The sequence below is a fragment of the Neophocaena asiaeorientalis genome, unplaced genomic scaffold (genome assembly GCF_003031525.2).
Source record: "Neophocaena asiaeorientalis asiaeorientalis breed wild unplaced genomic scaffold, Neophocaena_asiaeorientalis_V1.1 scaffold36, whole genome shotgun sequence".
Taxonomy (NCBI): domain Eukaryota; kingdom Metazoa; phylum Chordata; class Mammalia; order Artiodactyla; family Phocoenidae; genus Neophocaena; species Neophocaena asiaeorientalis.
In genome coordinates this window covers 1,945,741-1,972,757 of record NW_020174149.1, presented here as the reverse complement: position 1 = coordinate 1,972,757, position 27,017 = coordinate 1,945,741, and the positions used below count along the sequence as shown (strand labels likewise).

At 37.0% G+C, this 27,017-nt stretch overlaps 1 protein-coding gene across 3 annotated transcripts in view; it reads left to right on the top strand.

The window, feature by feature from the left end:
- Positions 1–27,017, top strand: part of ADAM22 (ADAM metallopeptidase domain 22) — a 232,614-nt gene that overhangs the window by 202,981 nt on the left and 2,616 nt on the right. For 2 of the 3 annotated variants that reach the window (XM_024755072.1, XM_024755071.1), the window contains 5 exons: positions 2,261–2,278; positions 11,366–11,466; positions 11,812–11,878; positions 16,435–16,521; positions 22,190–22,313. In XM_024755072.1, the coding sequence (XP_024610840.1) occupies positions 2,261–2,278; positions 11,366–11,466; positions 11,812–11,878; positions 16,435–16,521; positions 22,190–22,313 (397 nt within the window). The remainder of the gene's footprint in view (positions 1–2,260; positions 2,279–11,365; positions 11,467–11,811; positions 11,879–16,434; positions 16,522–22,189; positions 22,314–27,017) is intronic. The other variant, XM_024755073.1, reaches the window with a different exon arrangement.

Here is a 27,017-nt window from a genome sequence, read left to right as displayed (position 1 = left end):
TTATGCCTTTTTAATGTGCAGTTCGTTAGGCACATTGCATACTTACATTTGCACAGGCTGATTTCAGCATAGCACTTGGAGTATAAAATTACATGTCTGAAAGGAAGGCTTTTCTGTATATATATTGTTTGAGCTCTTCTCACACCTCAGGTGAATTAGCCCCATCTTGGAGTCACACTATTTCCTTGACTTCCCTGATACAAGACTTATGTAGTAATTGCCGTCACAACCTTGCTGTTTTGAAGTAGTTCAGTGGTTTCATTTGGTCATGTGAGAGGGAAAGCAAAATTGTTAGTTCTGTGATTTTCTGCCACCTACTGATGCAAATTGATATTTCATGGTTACAATTTTGGAAAAAATTACCCTTTCAGAAATATGAAACCTAAACATCTACTCCTACTGCTAATGAAATTACCTGTGTCTGTTTGTTCTAATGATTAGAATGAAAAGTACTTCTTTCTGTATATCATTTCTTAGTTTTATGATATTTAAGTGGTTTCACTTTTTTCATTTCTGAATGTATGTACTTTGCAGATTATTAAGGAAAAAGACAAACCTTGTTCATACCACAGTATTCTCTTCATAAATAATTTGAACCTGACTGATGAAAGTTTTAGTGTTACTAAATTTATTCAAATATGTGTAAAAATAGAATAAGGATGTAGAAATTTTAATACACGAATTAAATTCATGAATATGCTGTTTCACATATTCTATTTCAAATTCCAAAATGAATTTAGGACCTGAGAACTCATTTTTTCATTAATCCTTCCAATTAAACTTTCTACCCCTTCTCCAAGCCTTGGGGGAATGGCAGGAATAGGAAATGAGGAATACTCATTTGGAACTGGTGGACCACTCAGGTAATCAGATTGAGACAATAAAAAGTAAAACATGTTGAATAGAAAGATTTTGGCTTATTTTTCTCTTCTATCTTATGGTTTCAGGAATGAAAAATATTAAGTATCAAATTGGCACTTTTACTCTCATGAACTCATTATTAAATGAGATAGACAGTGCATGGAATAGATTGGCAGGTGAAAGTGCTACAAACGAAATCCATATGGAAACATTAGCCTTGATCTTGGAGGAAGGAGCCTACTGCTCAGTTGCTTGACCTTCCAACACGTCTTCAAAATATTAACACCTAATTAGGTCATGATAGAAAGTTTTAAATGGACTTTTTTGATTTGAAAGTTAAAAATCATTGGCACCTCACTACCACACTCTCTAGAACACATTTTTTGTTTCAGAATGGTTTATTCTGAAACTAATGCAATTTTATTTTAGGAGATGGCCAAATAAAAAACAGAGACTTTGAACAAAGTGTTTCCAATGTAGCTTTCAGTGAAGCTTCAGTGAATAAGTAGTGATGACTTGGGAGGTCCATAACAGCTGTGAATTCTATTATTATTCTTGTGTACGATAAATTAATTACCTGTTTAGCTGTTATGATAACTAATTTATCATACACAAAATGTTCTTGTGTTCAGTTATGTTTTCCTATTTGAAATTCTTAGGAAGAGCTTAGTTTGGGGTATGTATTCCAAAAAGAATGTAATTTTTATTTGTATGAAAACATAGTTAATATATATAAGTAACTTGACTAATTTCCTGATTTAAATCAATGTACATGTCTGAAAACCTCTATTTGAAATAGGGTTGACTTTAGGGCATTACTAAATGTTTAATATACAATTGACATTGAGGAAAAAATTACTTTTTAATAACTGAAGCTTTATGCTTTTAAACAATGGTTACTTGAAGATATTGTCACTAACCCTTTGGTGTCACTTCCTTGAAAGATGAAGTGAAATTTGTGTGTGTGTGTGTGTGTGTGTGTGTGTGTGTGTGAGAGAGGTATGTCTGAAAACCTCTATTTGAAATAGGGTTGACTTTAGGGCATTACTAAATGTTTAATATACAATTGACATTGAGGAAAAAATTACTTTTTAATAACTGAAGCTTTATGCTTTTAAACAATGGTTACTTGAAGATATTGTCACTAACCCTTTGGTGTCACTTCCTTGAAAGATGAAGTGAAATTTGTGTGTGTGTGTGTGTGTGTGTGTGTGTGTGTGAGAGAGGGAGACTGTGTTTTTATTCCCCATTTTAATTCTGCAATTAGAAATTCTAGTGGAGACCTTTCAACGAATGCTAGAGCTCTTATGTTTACTGGTCTCTCTTAATGTACTTTTGTAGGTAACTAATTCTCTCTCTCTCTCTCTCTCTCTCTCTCTCTCTTCTTGTCCATAAAAAGAAACTATCGAGAACAGAGGTATGTGATGAGAATAATCTGAACATAGAACTGAAAACTGAAAGGTTTAAATCCTGTTAGCATCTTTGGAATTCGTACATACAGTTGTAAATCAAGTTCACTTTGTTTTTATGCTGTAATCGTCATAAACTAATCTTGATTTTTCATGACCTTGAAATGATAATTTTAGTAATGTTGCTGTGGAATGTATTAATTTAAAATAGATCTGTCATTATTTAGTTTTAATGGTTCTGTCATCCAACAATACTATAATTAATAGTTCTTATTTGTGTTACTTTTATAGTAATATATATTTGGAGTTGATTTTTTTTTCCTACCTAAAACAAAATTCCTTTATGTTAAGGTGTCACCTTTGTTTACATTGGTTGATTGGCTTTTGTTCATGTTTATAACACCCTTATTACCTAACACTTTCTGAGGGAACTTATTTTTTGTTACTGTTGTTATATTAGTAACTTTCATTCATAAATGATAAAATTTATACGGGCACAGTGCTGTGGTCAGGAGAACGTCTTGGCATTTGAAGAGTCTGTTTTATCGCTGCATAAGAAAATATTTTTTTGTATGGATTAGGTAATTGCACAGGTAGTGAAAGAAATAATTTGCATAGTTAGAATCTCTGATTGCCCAGTGCACTTTTTTTTTTTTAAATAAAAAAGCCCCTAAAGTCAGGCACTCCACTCATCATAACCTTAAAATCTGTGTTTAACCAGCAGTGTAAAAAGAGATACAAAGCATTCATGTAGTCCTGTAAGACTTGCCTGTTTTTTCTAAATCTAAATTAGCCCATATTGGGGTACATCCTTCACTTTTTACATTTAAAAAATTATGAATACTATTAGCTATTGATATAAAAAATTAAAATATCCTGGAAATTGATAATCTAGACCATATCATATGGTACTAGTTTTGTACTCAGGATACCTATGCAGGTTCCTAACTTACTTACCTTTTCCAACTGTTCCATTAAATGCCTGAGGCATATTAGGAATAAGACATAATAAATGTGGTGACACTTTTTCAGGACCCAGCCACGGCTTTAATTATTTTTCAGAAACTAGAACTTTAAACTTGTTCTATTTCTTTCTATGTTGTAATTTAAAATCCCTGTAAGGTTTTATCCGTAAGAGGTACCTACAGGGTACCCATTGAGATCCTGATCAGTTAGCCATAGATATTAGAAAATATTGACCTTGCCCTGGAGTAACTGACTTCTACCATTAGTGGAGAAAGTAAAATTGAAAGAAAATTAATGAAATTTAAAAAAACCACAAAACACTAGACTTCTTTGTGACCCATTTTAAACTCTTGTGTCCAAAAAGACTGGAGAAGAGCTGGAGCTATTTATGCTTTCTGTTGGGTAGAAGTTGATCAGCCATATCAGAAGTGTAAGTTTGGTGGCTTTCTTCAGTGAAAAATAAAATCAGAATACCAATCAGAATACCAAGATCAAAAACTGATGATTTAGCTCTATTTCCATAGGAATTAAGGCTATCATGTAATTTAATATTGCTGACTATATAAAAAGGAAAGCACAGTGTCCCAAATAAGTAACGTAAGCAAAGCTGTTATGGTGCTCTAAGATGTGTTCTCACCAGGGATATTCTCCAGAATAAAGTAAGTGCCCACACTACAAAAAATGATAAATATGTAAACCTGTGCACCAATTTCCTATTCTAACTAAATATATGCATAGGTACAGTTAAGAAAAATTTTATGCTAGAAATCTCTTTTTTGTGCCTGATGTAATTTCATGCCTCCTGGTGTTACTGAGTCACCATTTCATCAGTCTGGCCACTCTGTTGGAGTCTAGTGCATATTTTGAGAGTTGTCACATTTCAGCAGATATAATTTTTTATATTTTGCTATGTTTCAGCACAACCTTTATTTGTTTATTTTTGCCCTTGTCCATAGCTAATGAATCTCAGGGTTGTATAATAATTCTTAAAATGGAGAAACAGCAAGGAAGGGACTTTAGATCAGGAAGTTGTGAGTGTATAAATATCTTCTGAAGGGTTGTCCTTTTTTAGAATATATGTTAGTGGTTATAGAGAATGTGGTAAGGCCAATGGACCAAAGCATGCATTAGGAAATTTACAATCTTGTGAAAATATCTGAAGATATTCCAATAAAGATGTGCTCAATTCCAAAGGGTGCTAGGGAGTAGAAATAAGAATTTTGAGTTTTGAGTTAAATTAAGTTTTCCTCTGAGGTTCCATGGTGGGAGGACCAATTGAAAAAGAATCAGAAATCCACTTGCTAGTATGTGGTCTTGGGAAACCATTTAAACTTTCCTCAACTCTAAAAACAGACAAAAGTTCTTTGTAATCTGTGAAGCATTCTAGTAAGGAAAGTTATTAATGTGTGGTCTCTGAAGACTTTGCATTTCTCTAATCTTCAAATGAAAGAGGTAGGTAGGTATGGCTGTCCTCAAAGAGGAAAGCAGCATTCCTGACATGAGTAAGGCCTGTACTTGTTGGTATGAAAGCATTGGTGAACATACGGGTTTGCTTTGACATTGAATGCATATTAAGTATGTAGCCACTTCTCAGATTCTTATTGATGATACAGTGGCTCAGAAATGCCAAACTGAACATAACTTTCAAATTACTGGAAACGTCAGGCAAGTAATTCTGTGAAGAAACCTGATAACCTGGTAAATTTTCCCACCAGAGAATGTATCCTCAAGGTTTTCTTTATATTGAAGGAATGTGTGATAGGTTTAATTTCATGTCTGGCAAAAAGATGAGAAGGAAACCCATTTTTTTGTTTGTTTGTTTACCAACTGCCTAATAAAAAATAGAAGTCCGATTCTGGGAGACAGAATGCCATACATGAACGGTATCACTTTAAATTTGCCAGTGTCGTCTTGTGAAGGGTAGGACCATGGGACTGTGGAGCCATGGAGAATTCTTAGATGTCATATAGTTGGAAGGACGGCTATTGATTATTTACTTTAAAATCTCCAGGAACGAAGACCTCCATAATTTTTTTTCAGTTGGTGCTATTGTTTCTATTTTACCATAATTGCTTTAGGACTTAGCAGCTGTGTACTTTGTAACAAGAATTAGAAATTTGAATTTTGGTTTTCAGGCAGGTTTGCAAATAGCAATAGGATAAGAAAACATTCATTAAACTTGGATTTATAAAGCATCCACATTCCTCAATGTTCTCTTCCTTTGTCTGAAATGAACATACATCACTGAACATACATAATGTGAATTAGAATAAATAATTAGATCATGTCTTCCTGATCCATATCTTAAGCAGAAACCCCCTTTCCCATTTCTTTTCTCTCTCTCACCTGTTTTAGCCACTTTACTTTCTGCTTGTGAGCCTCCCTCCTTATTTTTTCAAGCCTTTCTTAGTTTTTTTTAAATACTATTATTATTTCAGTGATACTCATGCATCCGTCAGTGTGACTTAGTACACATTACACAATATTTCTTCAAACAGAAAAGTAACAATTCCAATAGCAGACAGCCCAGACACCTACAAAGCTTTGGAGAAATGGCTCCTTCAGCATTAAGGTTAAGACTTAATTTTTTTCATTGTAATCTCATTTTGAGTATGTGTAAGGATTATTAAGTTAAATATCATGGTTCAGTGGACTCTTTAAGGAAACATTAGACTTCCCTCATAACAGGAATCCTTTCTGAGGAAAAAGAATTTAGTTAAATAAGCTTTTATTTTCTTTTGGTCATTATTTATAAAAGAAATTCATATATATGTCTAAAATATTTGCATGTGATATTGGAAATATGAGGTAATTTTTCCATTATAAAACTTAGCATTGGTCAGGCCACCTAATTCCAAAATTCTATTGAAACTAGCAAAATTTAGGAAGAAAACTATAAAGACTAGAAAAATAAATTCAATTTTAACAAATTTAAAGCTATTACTTAGTTGGTCATTTATGATCTTTTATAATAAATGATGAAATGGTATTTTATTGATCGCGGGGACCTGATACTCTCTATCTTCACTAAAGGTTAATCAAGAAGAAATAGGTTTGTAATAATATGTAATTGGATATTGAAAAAAGAATAAATTTCTGGACAGTGAAGGATGTTAAGTATTATTCTTAAAAGATCTTTAACGAAGTTCCTCATCTATTATTAACATTTTAATGCGTTTATTGTGTGAAGAAAGTTACATGCATTCCTTGTGGAATTTTAAGGAGAATGCAGAGTAGTTTCTTTATTTTGGAGACTTCACAGTAGAGATAGATAGGAATCTAATCGGCCTGGGATGATGAAAGCAAGGCTATACCCCCAGAGTTCATTGAACTTAAACTTTCCTTTCAACCCTTTGACTGAAGCCCATCGTTTATGATATGTTTAGCATTTAGGGTGTTTTTGCACAGTGTAAAAGATGACGTGGACTGCAGAGAAATTACATTGAAGGACTGGTAAAATGTGCTTAGGTAAAACAGACAAACAAACAAATGAACAAAAAATTTAAAGAAAACACCATCCACTGCGAGAGGCAGTTCGTTTAATCCTGCAGTCTTAGCTAGGTGAGCCCTCGGTAAGTGCCCGAATGTCAGAACCATGTAAAGAGAGAGTAGTTTGGGGGATAGATTAGTGGGCAAGATCAAGTGTAGTCAGAACTTATCTTTATTTAATTTGAATTTAGTGAGGCACATCTCATCAGTTTATAAAGATTATCATTAAAGGTAATAGTGACAGAAATGACTTGTTAGCCATAAGGATTATTATTGGAAATGTAATGTTGATAGGATGTTCTTTGGCATTCTTGTATAAATATTAATATGATACAAAAGGGAATTTTCCTACCTGAGGCAACTTACAGAATTTTGATTTTATTGAGAGCATTTTTCAAAGAATTGATAGAGTATTTTACTGATAATCAGAGGCAAGACAGAAAATATGATTCCAGAGATTTAAAGAGCTCTTGCATAAGCAGATATATCATTTGTCCTGTGTTATTAACACTATAAATATGGGGAAATTGCGTTGTTTTTCCTATAAAATTAATGTTTCATAATACACTGGGAAAAAGAAAGATTACATTGCATTGCTTTTCCTATAAAATGAATGTTTCATAATACACTGGGAAAAAGAAAGATTACAATTATGAGCTGAAGTCACTTAAAGGGTTAAAAATATTTTGAAGGAGTATGTATCAAAGAATTATAGGTAAAATCAATCTTACATACAAGTCTAATGAGAAATTTGATTTCTTTAAAGGGGAGGAGTAGATTTAATCACACAAATTAATATAGGTGCTTTGTATCAGTTGAACAATTTTATTTGTAGAGATGTGTGAATATATAGCATTGAAAGAGTATAAGAGAGCATATTCAGTCATTCGAAAGAATGAATGACCAAGCATTTTAAACATTTAAAACAATGTGGTAGTTGGCATAAGCAAGGAAACAGCCGAAACATTTTAGGGATTGAATTTAGCATCAGCAAGTAACTATGACTAGTGTAGTAACTAAGGGAAAAATAAATAGGAAGAGGCGTTAGCAAATGTAGGCCTTTGTTGAAGACCTAGTTAAGTACAGCTCTGTTTAAAATTCTCAGTCCAACACTAGTTTGTACCACCTCCAACTTTAGTGCTGAATGGAACCAAATCAAGTTTGAGGTGCAGTTGTTTGTCTGGGGGCCATGCACTGGCAAAGGATCAGATTAGCTACCAAGGTAGGAGGGTTGACCAGGCGGTCCTATCTAAAGTTTTCTACCCTGTTCCCTTAGGAGAAGTAATAAAAATCTGTTCCAATCTTAGTTAATTCAAACTCAGAGTGAGTGGGGTCAGTAATAGTGCAGACTATGTAGATTTTCCCTTGTTGGAGATGAAGAATGGAGATCACCCACCAGCCACCTATAAGTATCTTCCTCTAGTCTCAACAAGAATTCTGTTATTTTTTCAACCCTTTCTTCCTTTTGCTAAATTACCTTCCTTTACACATTCTAGTGTGCAGTTATAGAATTACATTTTTGATTGCCCTTTGAATCTCTTTCAATTATATTTCTGTTAAATGAACAGTGAGGCTCCAGATTGAACAGAAAACTCGAATAAGAATTTATTTGGATTAAATTATAGAACATAGTTTAGAAATCAATCAGTTCTTTTAAGACCAAATCAAGGTTACATTATATAATATTTAGAAATTATGAATAGTTTACTCACCACAGTGAGAAAAACGATGCCTTATCTGGGCAAGGACTGTCTGTCTCAACATGTCTCCTTCAGCACCAGGTTTTTTTGTGTGTCTTTTTTTTTTTTTTTTTTTTAAGACAAAACAGCAGTTCACATCTCTAAGTGTAATGAAGTTACAGTGAAAAACCTCATCTTTTCCTGTATTTCCCCTGAAGCAAGGATTTGTTCATCCAGACTGTAAAGACTTCAGTGATTGCATTTCTGACCTCTACAGTTAGAATGACTTTAACTTGTCACATTTATTAATAATCTTACATGTTGTTATAGACTTGATTCATGGAGCTCATTATCCCTACCTCTTTTTTCCTAAAATACTATTTGTATATGTCTGTGCTCATGTGTGTGTCTTGTTTTCTGACTCTGAAATGTTTATTATGCCTTAGACAGTTACCCCAGGGAGATTATGTAAAAGAGCCTGGAGATGGCGACTCTTTTTATAGCGACATTCCTCCTGGAGTGAGCACAAACTCAGCATCTAGTTCTAAGAAGAGGTCTGCTTTTCTGTCGCATTTTCAGATTTCTACCTGTTCCATCACACATTATTCCATTAGTCAGAACATTTCATTATTTTGCAGCAGGTTTGATTACTTCTTCCTTCTTTCTTGAATGTTAAAAAAAAAATAGTATCCTTTGTTCTTTGATTACTCTACTTCAAAATGCCATATGCTCAGAACCACTGGTTTAACAAATCAGGCCAGAAATCCAAACAAAACAAAACTAAGCAAATAACAACCCTAAATCTATATAGAAACCCCAGGGTTTTTCAATCTTGCTCTTATACTGCCTAAGAAACAACACATAGTATTTTATCGTATTTTAAATGGTGAGCTTTATGTCATGCTTGGTAGTCAAAGAAAAAGGTTACTGTCACGCTTCAATAAAAGCAGTTGTTAAAATAAATTGGTAATATAATGCTGCATTGAATATTTTTTTGATTTTAAATTTATCAAGCTAAGCTTGGTGTGAAAAAAAAAGATTGCTTCTCTGTGAATCATATATTTGAATATTACGGTTTTGCCTTTCATTCCTGGAATGACTAATTCTAGACTTTATAACTTAGAGCTTGGTTGCCAAATTAATTTAAGCATATTTAATGTTTGCCTGAGTTTTATAACAGTCCAAATGGGGTTAATATATTATTTATATGTCTTAAACTTGGATGCTGTATTCTTGCTCTAGGATCTTAAGGTGTATAAGACCATTTAAAATTCTGCATGCTTTATAACTGCTTAATAAAATAAGCTGACAGAAGAAATAAATAGTTGGAATGTTCTAGGAAATGAGACCTACATTCACATTGAAAAAAGCTAAAATATTCCTGTGGAAGAGTTTCTTTAAACTTATTGGTAGGGGTGTAATATAAAGAAAAAAAGATTTGATAGCCCCCTGCATAACTTTGGACACAGTAGTTACTTTGTAGACTGAAAGGGAAATTGCTAGTTTATTGAGAAGAAACATGATCTCTTCTGGAGTTCTAAATAGAGTAAATACTCTGTAAAAATTCTGCAGTGGATCTCACTCTTTATAAACATCAGGAAAAAGAATAGAAGGAATTAGTGAGATCTGGGAACTCTCTGTGGAACTGTCCTCAGCATGAAGGATGTTTTTACTCAAATAACATAGCCTAAAGCAAAAGTAAAATGATTAGTTTCTGCATAAGGAGTACAGTTCTATAGTAGGATGTTCAAAAATTTTATTCTTTTAATTTATTGGGGAGTTTTTGGCTAAGAGAATAAGATTTACTTAAATTCTCTCACTATATAATTATTTTCTTGGTCAAGTATTTAATTTTAAATTAAATAATATGGTAAAGAAGTGTAGAAATCAATGAATTCCAGCAGAATTTCTGTTGTTCTTTTGTACAAAATAGGAGTCATTCTATACTTAGCAAATGGTGTTGAAAAATCCAGGGAATTATGTAATAATTGTGCTAAGTTCCATTTATTTTCATTCGTCAGTAGAAAGTTCCTTTTAAAATAGACATTGTTAGCAATTAACTGGTTTGATACGTGGAAAAGATTTAAAGTCCAGTGCTATTTTCTAAAGTACTTCAAGAAGAGCTTAAAATATCAATTTGAATCATTACCAGATTTTAGCAAAGTCTCAATGGGTTTTGACTTTTAAACAGTTAAGTATTGTACCAAATTATGTGACTCCTCCTAAGTATATGTAGTTTGTCAAAATGCTTTTCTTATGTGGTACAAGGTGGGTATGTAAATTTTGCTTCTTGTAGACAATTCATTTAAAGATGGCAGGACACAAAGAGCAGAAGGTCTTAACGGTACATGGACTTTGTGAGAGACACCTCCATGATAAACATCTGACTCATTTCAGTTATTGGACAGTTAACCAACAGTGTCATGTTTGGGGGGAACATATTTGTGGAGAAAAATGCCAATTCTCAGAAAATAATTTTGTTGTTTAAGAAAACCTAAATATTACTTTGATAAAGGCAGGTTCAATTGAGCAAATCTTAATGAAATCTCTTGGAAGTCCATGTTCTCATAATATCTGAATGGAAGCCATTGCTTTACAATTAAGAAACATCTATGGTGGGACCCCATTATAACTCTGTTGCGTGGGTTATGTAACCGAAATATGTAGTGAATTTGCTATGTATGGTTCTTGGGAATGGAATTGGCTTGCCTTGCATCCTGATACTTTTCAATTACAAACTCTTGTAATGGGGTTCCATTGTATTTGACTTTTCTTAAATTGAATGTTGTGTAATTCTGCCTTCTTCATGAAGACTTTCATGTTCTCTTCATTCTTTCATTTCAGATTTTTTCTTTCTTGATTTATTTTAATGCACAGTAATGCTTAGAAATGTTGCTTACTGATTTTAAAACATTCATTTGATTATATTTTTGAACAATATATATATATTTTCCATTTCAGGTCAAATGGACTCTCTCATTCTTGGAGTGAAAGGATTCCAGACACAAAACATATTTCGGACATCTGTGAAAATGGGCGACCTCGCAGTAACTCTTGGCAAGGTATAGGGCAGCATTCTGAACCCATCTGTCCACATAACCTAAAGTCCATATTTTGTGGTTCCTGGTTGTAAAGACTTGTTCTTTTTTGTTAGGTCTTAAGCTCTTCTCCCAACAGAGAGGAGGGCATTTATCATGAGAGAATCCAGTTCTTTTTTCTTGGATGGGGAATGATGGGATTTGGTAGCACCAGCTCACTGGACACATTGAGAAGGCTGCCCGATGCTCTAACGCCCTCTGTTCTGGGCTGGTGCTGGTTGTGAATTGCGCCCACTTGAAATACCGTAATTAAACACACAGTGATTGTTTAATTTATATTCAAATCTAGCCATAAACCATCTTTTTCAGGTAACCTGGGAAGCAACAGAAAGAAAATCAGAGGCAAAAGATTTAGACCTCGGTCTAATTCAACTGAGTAAGTCTGAACCTCTAATGGAAAAAGACACTCCAAGGTCCTGTGCAATTAGTGTGAAAAGTTAATTAACCAGATCATCAAAGAACTGTAAACCATGCCTCTTGGTCTTGGTTTTGTCTTTTTAATTCTTTTTTTTTTTTTTGCCGTTTTAAAATTAACCATGGCTTTTCTCTTTTACATAGGCATCTCCGCAACTGTGCCCAAACCAATACTCCTTGATAGTGGGGGTCTCACCCTCGCTGCAGGCTTTGTCCTCCAGTAACCTGCCATTGTGGTGTTTCAGTTCCGTTTGAAGGGAATTTTGATAACATTCCTTTCTTCTCATCACCCGGGGGTCCAGCCATTTAGAGGGGTCACCCTTCCTCTTCCCAGTATTCACACAACCTAGAAGCATCAGGGGAAGATTCCCACTGTACTAGAGCATGAGAACTGCTCACAGTGTGAAACCACCGCTCCAAGGGCTTCATGGCTGCCATCTAAGCATTCTCTCAGACTACTGGAATATGGTTCCCTTTTAAATTTTCCTTCTGAGGACATTTAAAAGGGCATTTACCTAAACTTGCTCTTTAACGGAATCATTGTCACTAAATGCAACACTATCCATTTTAAATGATAGCCACACTTTTTTTTTTTTTTTATAGTGGAGATAGGGTCAGCAGTTACATTTAAAGTCATTTATAATGAAGTAAACACCATACACTTTTTTTGTTTGTTTCTCCACTTAAGAAAGTTCAAGCAAAACCAAGCTTCCTGAAACCTTTATCTCCCATCATGGAATAAAACACATCCTTAGTTTCCTTGTGGACCTTGCCACCTGGTTTTAATTAACTGTACTCTTTGCACCCACCTAAAAAAAAATTTTTTTTGTTTTACTTATTTCTCACTGCAGTGCTAGTGATGATTCCCTGCATCTCTATTGCTTCTTCGTGCCTTAATACTTAAAAAAATCTGAATAGCAGATATTTGTTAACCGCTTGTCAGAAACTCACGTTAGCTTTTCCATCATATATCCTGCCTTTTTCAGTCCAGGACAATAACATTGCCCTGAAATTTGGAGCTTCCTGCTGATGGTATTGTCTTGTAAGTGGCTTGTCAAAGTTTACTAGAGGATACTTTACCTTAGGAACAATAGATAGGTTCCAGTGATACCACTGCATGGTCCAGACTGGCATCATAGAACTCCATCACAAATAACTAATCCGTTAGAGTTTATCTTATACATCCCCAAAGCGCTTGAATGCTTTAGGGCTCATTGTGGATAAACTCTTCTTGGAATGTTGTTTGATTTGTTTTGCATGAGGTCACCTGGTAAGAGCTTCTTAGCTTATCTCAGTTGCTCACAAGAGTACAGGTAAAACTGCAGAATGTCCTTCAGAACTTCCTTTGTGTACTGTTTAGTGTTCTAACAGTATTTCCTATAACAAGGCTTTGAAAACTCTTAAGTGAACAACAACCAAATATCCAATATTGTATTAAAGCTATGAGTTTAGGACCCAAGGAACACTTGGTGTTTAGCAACATTTTCTAGCATAATCACTTATTTTTTTTAAAAAAAATTACGTATCATGTAACAAATATTATGATCTATAGATGCCCCTTGAGAAATCTTGCCTGTGAGATAATCATGACATTTAATAAGACATTATAATGAAGTCATCTTTATGAAGAAGTGTTCAGGACTCTCAGATTTTTCAGACTTTCACATTTGGTTACATGACTCATGTAACCTAAATGGAGCCAAGTCCGTGAAGCTGATCACTGTTCTCACATTCTCACATACCTTATTGGTCGGACACTATGTTTTATTTTGTTTTTCTTAAAAGAAATCCTAATACACAGCATATCAAGAATTATGTCGACAGGTTTTTAAAATACTTTCCGTATTTGTTAAATAATCCCATTTGCTTCTGATATAGCAGTATCACTTGTGTAATTATAAGAGGAGCAGAATGACCATGGACAAACATCTCTTTTAAAATTTTTTTTAGATAATGAGGTATTATCGGGTCCATTATTTCAACATTCCCTTTAGTATCTCATCATCCCAAAGGATGATGAAACATCAGGACATGAATGAAACCATGCCCCACAAATGCATACTCTGCTATAAAATGTCCTTGTTTATTGTACTGTTTTTCCACTCAAAGTTTTGCATCTTCCTCACTGTTGTACATGATGTAAAGAAAGTTTTTGGCTTAGACTTTGTATTATATATTGTGTTTTTACAGGAGGGAGCCCCAAGCACCTGAGCCTGGGCACTCCCTCGCCCAGACAGTCCCATCCCAAGGCATAAACCCAGGGGGCTCTGACAGCCCCCAGACAGGGAGTCTGGATCACAGGTCAGTCTCCACCTGCCCCTTCATTTTGGGCTGCCACTTAATCTGCCTCCAAGTCCCTTCCTTGGCTGAGAACAGGGTCATTTGATCTGTGACTGACCCCCAGCGTCTGCTCGGAGGTGGTCCTGGTCCAGCCAGCATCAGCTAATTTTCCTCTGCCTTTCCATCCTGGAGAACACAGAGAGCTCTCCTCTCCTGTCAAAAGCATTTTTTTTTTTTTTTTTTTGCATGTTGCGCTACAAGCCAAGTCAAGCCACGTAGGCAGATGTATCACAGTTAGATGAAATCCCATCACTCCAGTCAGCACTACCTAGAGATGTTAGGAGGCCCACTGTGAAGACACTTTCATGGGCACATCCCCAGAGGGAACTACAGTGGAGAGCTCTCTTCAGTGACCTCTAGTGAAGTGATCACAGCTTTCTGAGATGTTCCCAGACACAGAGAGAAAGGTCCACCATGTGCAAGTCAGGCCATGTAGCTGTAGGTTTCCTGGAACATCCATGGCTGTCCCTTAGAGCTTCTGAGATTGACAGTGAAAGGAACACATGTCTCCTCCTGGAAGTGGCCGACTGCCTGTGGGTGACTCAGTTTGCTGTGCGGCTGTGTTTCACCCGGTAACAGCTGCATGGGCTTTTTCTATGGTTTTCCCCAGGCCAGAGCATTCACTAGCCTTTATGTGTGGCTGCACTTGCTTTTTGACTTTTTTCTTTTTGTTCAGAGTCTCAGTGGAAATCTTTATGCAAGTTTTAATTGGCTATCTCTGTCAAAAGCACAAGTTGGCAATGATTGTGGCTAAAGGCAAAAAGAAGTGCGAGTTGTTCTCAAGTCAGGGGACACTGTCTTAGCAAAAATGGTCGTGTAAGCATGAAAACCAATCAAGCCCTTCTCTCAGGAGGGAACTCGTGATGTTATTTTGTGGTGTACATTGGTTGTAGCTAACAAGTTGAGGAAAATCACTATGGAAAATAATCTAATTTTGTTTGTTTAACTGTGGAAATGTATCTTGATTTAAATGTATCTACTAACTAAAACTAAATATGGAGGAAAGAAGCAGACTTTAACCACAAAAAAAGCAGTGTTTTTTATCACTTTCCCTGGTTTGTTTCCAAATAACTTTAATAGTTTTATGGAGCTCGAATCTTTATTGTCTATAGCATCTCTAGAAGTTACCTTTTAAATGAGAAAACTCAGTAAAACCTCCAAATTCTTCCATGAGTGAATTTGTTGAAACTGTATTTATTTGACAGGGACATATTCTAAGAGAATGTGATTTTGCTTGGCTCCCAGGGTAAAAATCAAAAGAAACTGAAAAAAACCAAAAAAAACCCCAAAAACCCTTGCACTCATAATTTTACTGCCTTTAACATTTTTCTTTATGCAGTAATTCTGATGGAGACTTTGGCCAGATCCATCAGGGAAATGTTAACTAAGGTTGTTGTTATCCTCTGGCAGTCACTCCTTAGTGATCAGACACTTGGAAGGCAACCTGTGAGAGCCATTTCCTACTGGAAACATGAGTGTGGAGTGCACAAAGGGGAGGAAGGGACATCGCAGCTGCACCTAAGTTACTAAACCCACCTTCAAGAACATGGAGGCCTCTTGGGACCACACTTACCGTGCGCTGGGGCTCCAGGATCAGAAGAGTGGGTCCCTTTCTGCTCCTTATAGAGCCAGCTGGGTCACCTTTCTCGTTGACTCCAGCTTGGGATCTGCTCTCAGGAGTGAGACAGAGGCCGTGTAAAATCTTTCCTTTCATATTGGAAAGAGAACGTGGCCCCTTTTAATTGTTCTTGGGGTGTTATATTCCCAAACACCAGGTTGGAATTGCAGCCATCTGAATATTCTCAAAAAGGCCCATTATCATTTGAAAACCAAGAAGCCAAATGAGTGGTGGCCTGGAAAAAGCCACTTTGGAGGTGGGTGAATGGGACTGCTGACAGATCTCTGAGAGAGAGCTTCTGATCCACTTTGGGAAACCACTGGAAAGGCTTTCCCTGAAAGGTTGAATGCATTCTAGAATGCCTTGAGCCTTGTTGTAGCTGAGTTTATTGCCATGTCATTGTACAGACTGCCTCATAATCACCCAGCATCCATCCTGGTTTATTTGCCATAGTCATTAGTGTTTGGAGGGTGAAGAACATCCTTGCTAAGCTTGTGCTGTGTATTTTCAGATTTTCTATCTTGTTCTGCTTTCTTTGTTCCTTCCATTGCTTTCTGCAGGTATTTAAACCCATGGTTCAAAAGAGACTATAATGTAGCTAAGTGGGTAGAAGATGTGAATAAAAACACTGAAGGACCATACTTTAGGTATTTTATAAATTAATTTTATATCCTTTTCAAACTCTCCCAGCACATTCAAATACTGTAGTGTGACTGGCTCTCTATCTTGTATCTCCCAATACAAGTTCCCATAGGTGGAAAGGGTCCTTGTTTATTTGCTGCCTTTTGATCTCTGTTTTTGGCTTCGTGAGCAAGTCTAGTTCTTTTCTGAACGTTTCAAATGAAGCCATTTGAAAGGGTTGCCATTTAGTGCATGTCCCTATCCCCATCTTGAGCTTTTTAGTAGCTTTCTCTTCATGCTATGCTATGTAGTGTTCTATGGGCATGAAACATACTTTCCACTAATAAAGAAGCACTATTAACCTGAACAATTTAATTTCTAGAATCTAGCGGTTTCATAATGCATTTTTCCTATTACTGCCTGAAGAGTGCATAGTGCATACAAAAACTCAAGGAAAAACGTGAAAAGAAAACCATATGAAATGTGGTGGAATTTTACTTTGAGTAAAAACACTGATTTGATGGAACTTGAAAATTATTGAGATAATATTGACCACACGAGAGTGTGTGGAATGAGTTTAGGCTTTATTTGTTCAGTACAACCATTTGCTATCAGAGAAGGCTATGCTGGAAAAGGGTTTTACAGATTCTCAAAAAAGCATCTCAAGGAATTTTTTATTCCAGTAAGAATGTCGTTGTCTTACCCTTCAGATAGAACAGGAAACAGCTCAGAAACACGATCTTGATTCACAAAAGAGCAGACAGAATACTCCTACATTTTAGAAACTAGCAAATTTACTCAGTTCACTGCAGCTCGTGTAACATTAGAGGTCAGAGAGAATTTCCACGGCTCTTAATGGCATTTTTTTCACTCTTTATAATATCAAACTGACTTCCTAGATGTAAACATCGACTTTATATCTGACTACTTTGTGGACAACTAATGTAAAGAAGCCATATAGACTCAATTACTACCTCTTCTGAACATAACTTCAACAATAAGCTTTCAGATTACTTATTACCATGACTTGGGTCAGCATTTATCAGATATCAAAATATGTATGTGTTTTTAACTCTCAGCACCCATATAAGGTGGACTTTCTCTTCCAGTGTACCATTTAGTTTAGACATGTATAGTTTGAGAAAATGATTAGACCTACCTGCGTTTTAATTTGATCCATACATTTGCATATAACCCAAGGGAAGCATAACCCCTGCCTGCTCACAAAAATACCTCCTGCTTTTATACCCCATCTTTCCCTCCTGCCCTGCCCCTCTGCTAATACCACTTTCGCACTGAACCTCATATACATACACTCACATTCAAACATCCCACCCTCACCTGTAGCTCCCAAGATGGCCAGCGTCAGGAAGACAGGTAAGATGATTTTGAATGTTATTTGGAATCTTGGCTCACCTGCAGTCCTATTTCTCTTTTCTCTTTTCCTCAGGCTTGTGGGCAGATTATAATTTGTATTAGCCGTGGAACCAAAACACAATGACTTTGGTCCCTTATGGGGTAGGGCTTATATACCTAAATGGACTTAGCATTTTGCAGCAGTAATTTGTGAAATGGTACTCCGGAAGAGTTGATTCACCTCCCTGGGTAAGCTGAGTAGTTTATGTGGCTCCCAGAGAAGAGTTCACATTTCTTAAAACCAGCCCCCAGGTCTGCCCAGAAGCTGCATGACTAAATGTAATTTGGATGGGGAAATGCTTCAGCTCCCCCAGGTGCACGTGCAAAGCTGCAAGGGCAATTGTAGAGGGTTCCTTTATCTCCTCTTGTAATATGAGATGTTGGTCCTAGAGTGGACAGTCATAGGAAGAATTCCTTATTAAAAATCCATATTTATGTTTAAAGGCTAGATATAATTCAGAGGAGGGTTACAAGTTAACTGTCATTTTGGGGTTAATAAGGGTTATGCCTGAAAGACTTGGAAATCAACATAGAATTTTTGTGGAAGTGGTGAATAATTGAGGTATCCCAGGGCTTGCAATGCAATGATTCTAACGCAACAGAGTGAATTTCATCCACTGTCTGTCCACACCAAGCCTCATGTAGGAAGCACAGAGCATCCACACCTTGGCTTATGCTCTGCCAGCCCTATGGTTAAGCTCAGGTCTGCTTCATCTGCCGCCAGGTCATTCAGGGCTACCTCTCCTGCCAAAACCACCAATGAGGGCAAAGGTCACTTTATTAATCACCCACGGGGTGTGGGGTTTGTGGCATCCTTATCAAAATGCAATGTGGGGACTTTGCAGAAAACTGGTCCGAAATACTGCCCAGCATTAAAAAAAAAAAAAAAAAAAAATTGTATCCATATCACTATGAAGAGCAAAGCAAATGCCAAAAGATTTTGAGCGATCAGAGTGCCTCACTTGGGCTCCCTTACCCAGTTCTCATAGGACAGCATTTGCTCAAATTGTTGTCAATATACATTCAGATCATCACAAAGGAGCAGGTGAGGTCAGAGTGAGAGCATTATCTTCTCATACCTAGATCCTGGGGGCAGTTCTGTTGGTGACAGTGCTTTACAAGCTCTTAGAAGGTTTCTTTACTATTGGGTATTGTCCACTGGATTACTCACTTCATCAGCGGTTTGTGAGTTCTCTTCCATGATCTTGTGGAAATGCAGTAACTCTGGAAAGAAACTAATGATAATACCTGTCTGAGTGCCTGCATTGTTCCTTTATTTCTCACAACATCATGAGATGTAGGCATTCTTATTCCCTTTCTATGAAGCAAAAGAGTAACTCGAGATAGCATAGCCAGTAAGTGTCAGAACCCGAATTACAAGCCTGGCTCTGACTCCAAAATCTCTTCTTTTTCCATCAGACTACTATAAAATTTGCACATGAGCACAGCCGAGTGAATAGGTGGTAGGCGTGTGTCCCACATGTGTGACTGGCCTGGTTTTTGCCTGTTCTGGGGGGCAGAAGTGAGATTGGCCTTGCCTATCTACAGAAGGCAAACCCAGGAGGTCTGATGTAGCCCCAAGACACACCACAATCCATTGGCACAGGGACGTACCTTCACTGTGTAATTTTAAGTGGCACCCACTATGGTTATTAACGGTTTTTAAAAACGCAGTAATGATAACGGTTAGCATTTGTCCAAAATTTACTTTGTAAGTGAATGAGCTGGGCTGGTGCCTGGTTTTCAGTGGAAGCCAGATTGGAACCACCAACCAAGTAGCCAAGGTCAGAAAAGAACCTGGAGGTGGTTTTGAAGAAATGTCTTTCGTAGACATTTGTGAAATATGAAGTTTGTTTTCCCTAAACTGATTTACCCTGCCTTGTTCTCTACTCTTATTTTGACGCCTGCTCTGGTGCTGCCCATCCCCCCAAGATAATTCCCTTGTTGCTGTCACACACTACCCAACCTCACACCTGATGCCCCTTGCTCCTACTAAACTGTGCTGCTTGGTTTCTCTTCCCATTAGGGTCCAAAGTGTCAGTTAAACTAGTGTGTTAGTGTGAGAAGTAGTAAATGTGCAGTTTCTGTGGGGTTCTGGAGGACGCCACTATGTTTTTTTTTTAAAAAACTCATTGGCTTTGACCAGGGAAAGCTATTTGAGGGGAAGACTGGACTTCCAGCACCCTCACTGGAATGGCCCTGTATGTATACAAAGCTGGTCACTTGGACCCATGGCCGAGTGAATGGCTGGCATGACTTTGAAGCTATAAGCCAATAATACCTCATCCTATGGACACCCACACACACTGCAGAGAATGAAAAAGAGGACTCAGTTTGTACGATCCCCTAAAGTAAACAAGATTTAGCTGTTTGCATACCTGACTCGTTTTTCTGAACATGGATATCTTATCGGTAGTGATTAGGCTAAAATCCAAACCCAGGTTAATATCCCTAGTTTTAGAAAGATATATTTAAATCTTTACATACAAAAGTATGTGCTCATTCTACACATACTGAATTTGTTTCCTAAAGATCATCGTCCTATTTGAAATGTCTTCCTAAAATTGAAAATAATCATGAATTTCTGAATTAGAAAAAGATGTGGTAGTACATTGCTTTAATAGTACTTAAAAAAAAAAATAGTACTTTAGAGGATTTGAAGTACTTACATTCTAAGTTCCACCCACCTGCTCCACGATGGATAGCATTAATACAGCAGAGGTCAAACAGCTGCAATATTGTGACAGTTCACATTAAGGAGTGAGCATTTCTGCACAGAGGAAACATTAGGAATTACAGATTTAAAGTAAACTGAATCACTCTTGAGTCTTAAAATTGAGCCAAATCTCAGGGTTTGTAGGAAAAATTATTTTCAAATCTTAGCTTGAATTTAGTGTCCATAAAATAGAAACTGATTTGAAAACTACAGCAGAACCAGAGCAAAGACTGATATATGGATAGGAATGGAAATTTAAAATCAGGGAGAAAAGGACATCTTCATTTGGTGCAGGCAGTACGGTAACTAGATCTGCCCCCTACAGAAGGTTACCACACCACAAGCACTCGCAGGCTGAGTGTCGCTTACAGCAGATGCAATGCACCCCACTGAAATAGGTCCCTGTGCTTCAGCATGGCGGTGCCACCAGTTCAGTGATGTGGTCATTACCGCCTCGCACCAGGAATTGAGGAGTCATGGATGTGCAGTGGTGACTTTTGTGAATGGGTGGCTACTGCCGAATTATCATGTTTATTTTTCATTGACACAGTGTAGATCGAGGCTTTTCACTCTCAGCTGTTTTTTTTTCACTTTAAAGACAAAATAGCAGGTACGGTCTCTTCCAGTGCGCTCTGCTTAGTCACAAATATTACCACTGTGCATGCAGAATCAAACAAGAACAGCACAATGCACCAAGAGCTTATGCAGATCTTTCATATGGAATATCTGTCTCCATGATGAGAACACATGTTATCCAAATAGGAAGAGTTTTTGTTGTTGTGTTTGGTTTTAGTTTTAGTAAAATTCCAGTCATTAAAGTGTTGCCACCTTATTGACATGACAGGTATACCCTACATGAGTTACCAAGGTCTATGTCTATGGCTTAGAATCCTCCCCTATACAGAAATGATGATTGTAGGGACTAATCAGACCATTTTTGTATGTTCTCATCAGATTCTTTGTTTGGCTGGAACTCTGCACTCCTTACCGCTTGCATGTTTACTAATGTGTTATTAAAACCCTCGTATTTGCCTTTGTTCTTTCACAACTAACACACTGGCCTCTGAATGCATGAGTTTTGTGTAAACTGGTGTGTGACTTAGTAACTAATAAATGTATCAGTTGTACTTTCAGATCTTAAAACTATAATTGGAATTACTGGACTAAAAACATTTTTTACATTAAGTGATAAAAATAAGGTAGACTATTAATATATCGTACACTTAATTTACCACTATGAGCTCTTAGAGTATGTTTTGATCCCTTCTTCATTTTAGCTTTTTAAAAATCTATTCTATAAAAAACCTCATTAGTGGCTTTCTAGCTGAAAAGTATTCTGTGTACTAATATTTAAACAATCCATTGCAGTTTTGAAGTTAGGAAGATAAAATTCTAGCATTCTAGTGTTGTGAATGACAGAGTATGTCCCAGTAGTTAAACCTTTGCAGTAGTGGCCTATGAAAGTAGAAATCAGAGGGTTCTTTCTGAACCCATTTTTCAGATATTTGAAAAGATATTAGGCAATCACATAATATGTATTTCATGTGTTCTCAACGTCTCAGGACTTTATCTCCTGCCAAGTCTCCTTCTTCGTCAACTGGGTCTATTGCCTCCAGCAGAAAATACCCTTATCCAATGCCTCCCCTTCCCGATGAGGAGAAGAAAGTGAACCGACAAAGTGCCAGGGTATGTGGGAACTTCTTCCATATGCTAACATCCTCAGTCATGATCGTTTATCTGTGAGTTGATGTTTTAAAAGAGAGAGCCATTTTTCCTTTTTTTGTTCATAAGAACATGAGAAGAATTGAGTTTGGAAAATAGTAGATTCTTGGGGCTTTTTGGGCCCAGATTTGTATTGGCAAATTTGTTTAATTATTGATGAATTCTAGAGATATTTGGCTTATATTAACTATTCACTGCTATATATTTACATCTTTTATTCATTGCAGCTAATATATTACAACCTGGAAGAGACAAAACAGAGAGTGTATTTTGCTTTATCAGTTTTTACATATACCTTGAAATGCCAGAGATTAAGTAAACCAGCCTCATTTCCATGCCCAGTTTGCTAACTCAGGCCTTTTGTTGGCTAATAAGACCCAGTAGGATTTAAAAAATAGGAACCCATGACAGAAAGTCAGATCAGTGTCTTGGGGATGGGGGTGGAATTTGGATAACTGTACAAGGAAAGGAACCTTGAAAATCTGTAATATTAAGAGTATGGCGGGGGCTTCCCTGGTGGCGCAGTGGTTGAGAGTACGCCTGCCGATTCAGGGGATGCGGGTTCGTGCCCCAGTCCGGATAGGCCCGTTAGCCATGGCCGCTGGGCCTGCGTGTCCGGAGCCTGTGCTCCGCAACGGGAGAGGCCACATCAGTGAGAGGCCCGCCTACTGCAAAAAAAAACCACAAAAAAACAAAACAAAAAAAAGAGTATGGCCAAGGGTATGGTGAAATTTAGCAACCTTTTATTTAAAAAAAACATTAAAAACATATTTGGAATTTACTATTTTTATAAAACTGATTCATCAGAAGTTTCATGTAAATACTAAGTCCTCCTTTACATTTAAATTATGATTTTATTTAGTCTCACATCATTCCCAGAACACATCCATTATGTGAAATTTGAGATACAGTCGAGTTTAGAGAGGCAGACCAACCCTCAGAAACTTACGTGAAAGATATAACTAAAGAATATTACCTTTATTGGTGTCCAGGCTCTGTTGTGGTCAGTTACACTATAATTTTGATCTTCTCAGAAACAATGTTGCAAAAAAATAAAGCTTTAAAAGCCTGGACAGATTTATCTGCTAGTGAGTCCTTGGTTCCTAGGCTTTTTGGTTTTGAAAGATATTTCAGAGCCTCTTAGACCCTGAACTTACATTATGGGGTCCAAGGTAAACATGGATCATTCAATTTTTAACTTGATCAATTCAGAGTCAGTAAGAAAACATGTGCTGGTTAGATCACTATAATCGAAAAGACTTTAAAAACAATCGGTGGTATTTTATTAACCATACAAAAAATTACCTTCATATATTAATATGGGCAATGGTAAAAGATGGAAAGGAAGACGATAACTCAGATTCCCAGCACTCAGCTTTTGGCCTTAAAAAAAAAAAAGACTTGTGAGTAGGCATCCACTTGTTTGTGATATAAGTATGTGGTAATAAAACTTTAGGCTGATGTCATTCCTTCCCTCCCCAGGGAATTGCTGAAGTAGAACACCTCACATTTTCTCCCTGATAAATTGTCTACATTGCTGTTTTGTTCTATCTAACTGGGGACATTCTTTTAACTGTTGTCATGCCAGGGTGCAGGTTTTTGGAGATGTTCCCACATGAGAGCCCATGAAAATGACATCCTCCAGAAGAAATGGCTGGCCCTTGACCTTTTCTCTAGGCTGACTGGGGCAGCTGTGAAGACTGTAGCCTTGGGGACAGTTGTGTGAAAGGTCTGCTTGGTTCTTGGTTCCCATGAGCAAGTAGCAGAATCCCATAGAATAGGCAGCCCCTGTCTCTGGGCTGTCTTTGTGGGCTGTGGACAATCTAACGAGCAGATCTTTCTATCAGCAAGCCTTCTGTTACAGCTATCCAGACACGGCCAAGGTCATGCCTATTCTTAAAAGCGATGGCTTGGCAATTCTTGGTTCCTTTTTCCTCACTGGGATAATCGTCACCTTCAGGTTTTCCCAGTGTCATTTCTTTGTTCCTCTCTTCTTTCTGCGAGCTGTCATTTATTATTTAATCTTCGTAACCATTTGTGAAGAAACTGGGCTCACTGAAGGTGAAGTCTGGACTCTTAACTACTCTGTATCATCATCTGAGCGTCAATCCAGATCTTCTTTCCCTCAGACGCCCTGCACACCTCCTGCTTAACCACTCATTTTCACTTGTCTCCACCAACAGGTGTCATCCACACACAAAGATCCTCACAGTTGAGAGATCTGGTGTCTTTTTTTAATGAAAAGGACATATAAAGCGGACCTAAAGTAGGTAACAGAATATTTCCATGAAGAGTCAAGAGAACATATTAAGAGAATCTGTAGAGAAACATCCACTTAGTCACTTAGCTATTCCTCCTTTTTTTTTCCTCAGAAACTCATTGGGTATCATACTATGACTGGCCCCAGATTTCCAGTAAAAATGGGATTTGGTTGGAAATTGGATGCAACCTATGTTACACTAATCTTAGTCTTTCTTTGTTCATGTTCATAATAATTATACCCACATCGTATTGCCTGGAAACGTATTTTATCAGCTTGATCTTTTTACTTTTATTTTAATTGGCCTTCCTTCTCTGGTGAACTGAATTGCACTTATATTTGATCATGCCAAACTTGTATTCAGTCCATTAAGGCAATTACTGAATATTTTAGAAATTAGATATCAATGGGGCTGGTAAAAAGAAATGGTGGCAGAGGCCAGGAGAGGGAAGAGGTGAGGGAATTACAAAATTGACATCCTGCCCTGGATACATCTTTCTACTCTGATATGTCCACTCCTGAGAGAGGACAATTGTTTAGCAGATAGTGATGGATTTGGAGAGTGTATAGCCTGACCACAGGCCCAGAGCAATGATTTTTAATTGGGCGGTGGTGGTATTAATGGACTCACACTTTCCTAAGGTCAGTAGTTCTCAGCATTGACTGTACTGAATTGTCTGAAGGACTTTTAAAATATACTGATGCCTGAGTCCCACCCAGAGAGATTTTGATTTAGTTGGTCTGGTGTGCTGTCTAGGCAGTGGGATTTTTAAAACATCCCCAGATCATTGAAATATACAGCTGGGTTGAGAACTACTGTTCTAGATGGCTGTATCAGAATCCTGGGGAAAATAAGGGTATGTGTAGTTTTAAAAAAATAATATTTTAAGTTATTTCATTTGAGACACAATATTTAATTTATTCAAACTTTCAAGTAGTATTGGGTGGGCCAAAAAGTTCGTTTGGTTTTTTCCGTAAGATGGCTCTAGTAGCACTTAGTTGTCTTTAACTGGACTCGAAACAATTTTGTTGGATTGCATTGTGACAGCTGTCATGTCAGCGTGCATTAAAAAAAAAAACGTATCAAAATTGGTGAATTTTTGTGTAGCCATTTTAATTTTTAAGATGGAAGAGAAAAGCAACATTTCAGCATATTATGCTTTATTATTTCAAGAAAGGTAAAAATGCAACTGAAAAGCAAAAAAAAGATTTGCGCAGCGTATGGAGACGGTGCTGTGACTGATCGAACGTGTCAAAAGTGGTTTGTGAAGTTTTGTGCTGGAGATTTCTCACTGGATGATGCTCCACAGTCGGGCAGACCCGTTGAAGGTGATAGCGATCAAATCGAGATATTAATTGAGAACGATCAACGTTATACCACGTGGGAGATAGCCAGCATACTCAAAATATCCAAATCAAGCATTGAAAATCATTTGCACCAGCTTGGTTATTTGAATCGCTTTGACGTTTGGGTTCCCCATAAGCAAAAAAAAACCCTTCTTGACCATATTTCCACATGCAATTCTCTACTGAAACGTAATGAAAATGTTCCCTTTTTAAAACAAATTGTGACAGGCGATGAAAAGTGTATACTGTACAATAACGTGGAACGGAAGAAAGTGTGGGGCAAGCAAAATGAACCACCACCAACCACACCAAAGGCAGGTCTTCATCCAAAGAAATGTGATGTTGCATATACGGTGGGATTGGAAGGGAGTCCTCTATTATGAGCTCCTTCCAGAAAAACTAAATGATTAATTCCCACAAGTACTGCATACAGTTAAACCAACTGAAAGCAGCACTCAACAAAAAGCATCCGGAATTATTCAACAGAAAACGCATAATCTTCCATCAGGATAACGCAAGACCGCATGCTTCTTTGATGACCAGGCGAAAACTGTTACAGCTTGGCTGGGGAGTTCTGATTCATCTGCTGTATTCACCAGACATTGCACCTTCGGATTTCCATTTATTTCGGTCTTGACAAAATTCTCTTAATGTAAAAAAATTCAGTTCCCTGGAAGACTGTAAAAGGCACCTGGAACAGTTCTTTGCTCAAAAAGATAAAAAGTTTTGGGAAGATGGAATTATGAAGTTGCCTGAAAAATGGCAGAAGGTAGTGGAACAAAAGGGTGAATATGTTGTTCAATAAAGTTTTTGGTGAAAATGAAAAACGTGTCTTTTATTTTTACTTTAAAACCGAAGGAACTTTTTGGCCAGCCCAATATTAAATGAGGATGTGAGGGTTTTGTGTATTGAAAGGTGGCCGTTGTTAAAAACGTTGAGACTCAGGTTTAGAGGAAAAAGAGAACTAAAAATTAGAGTGTTTATTTTATCCATTATGAGACTTCGCATCCACAATCACATAAGTATAGATGAAATTACTGAATCTTTTTCATCTTTGTAGC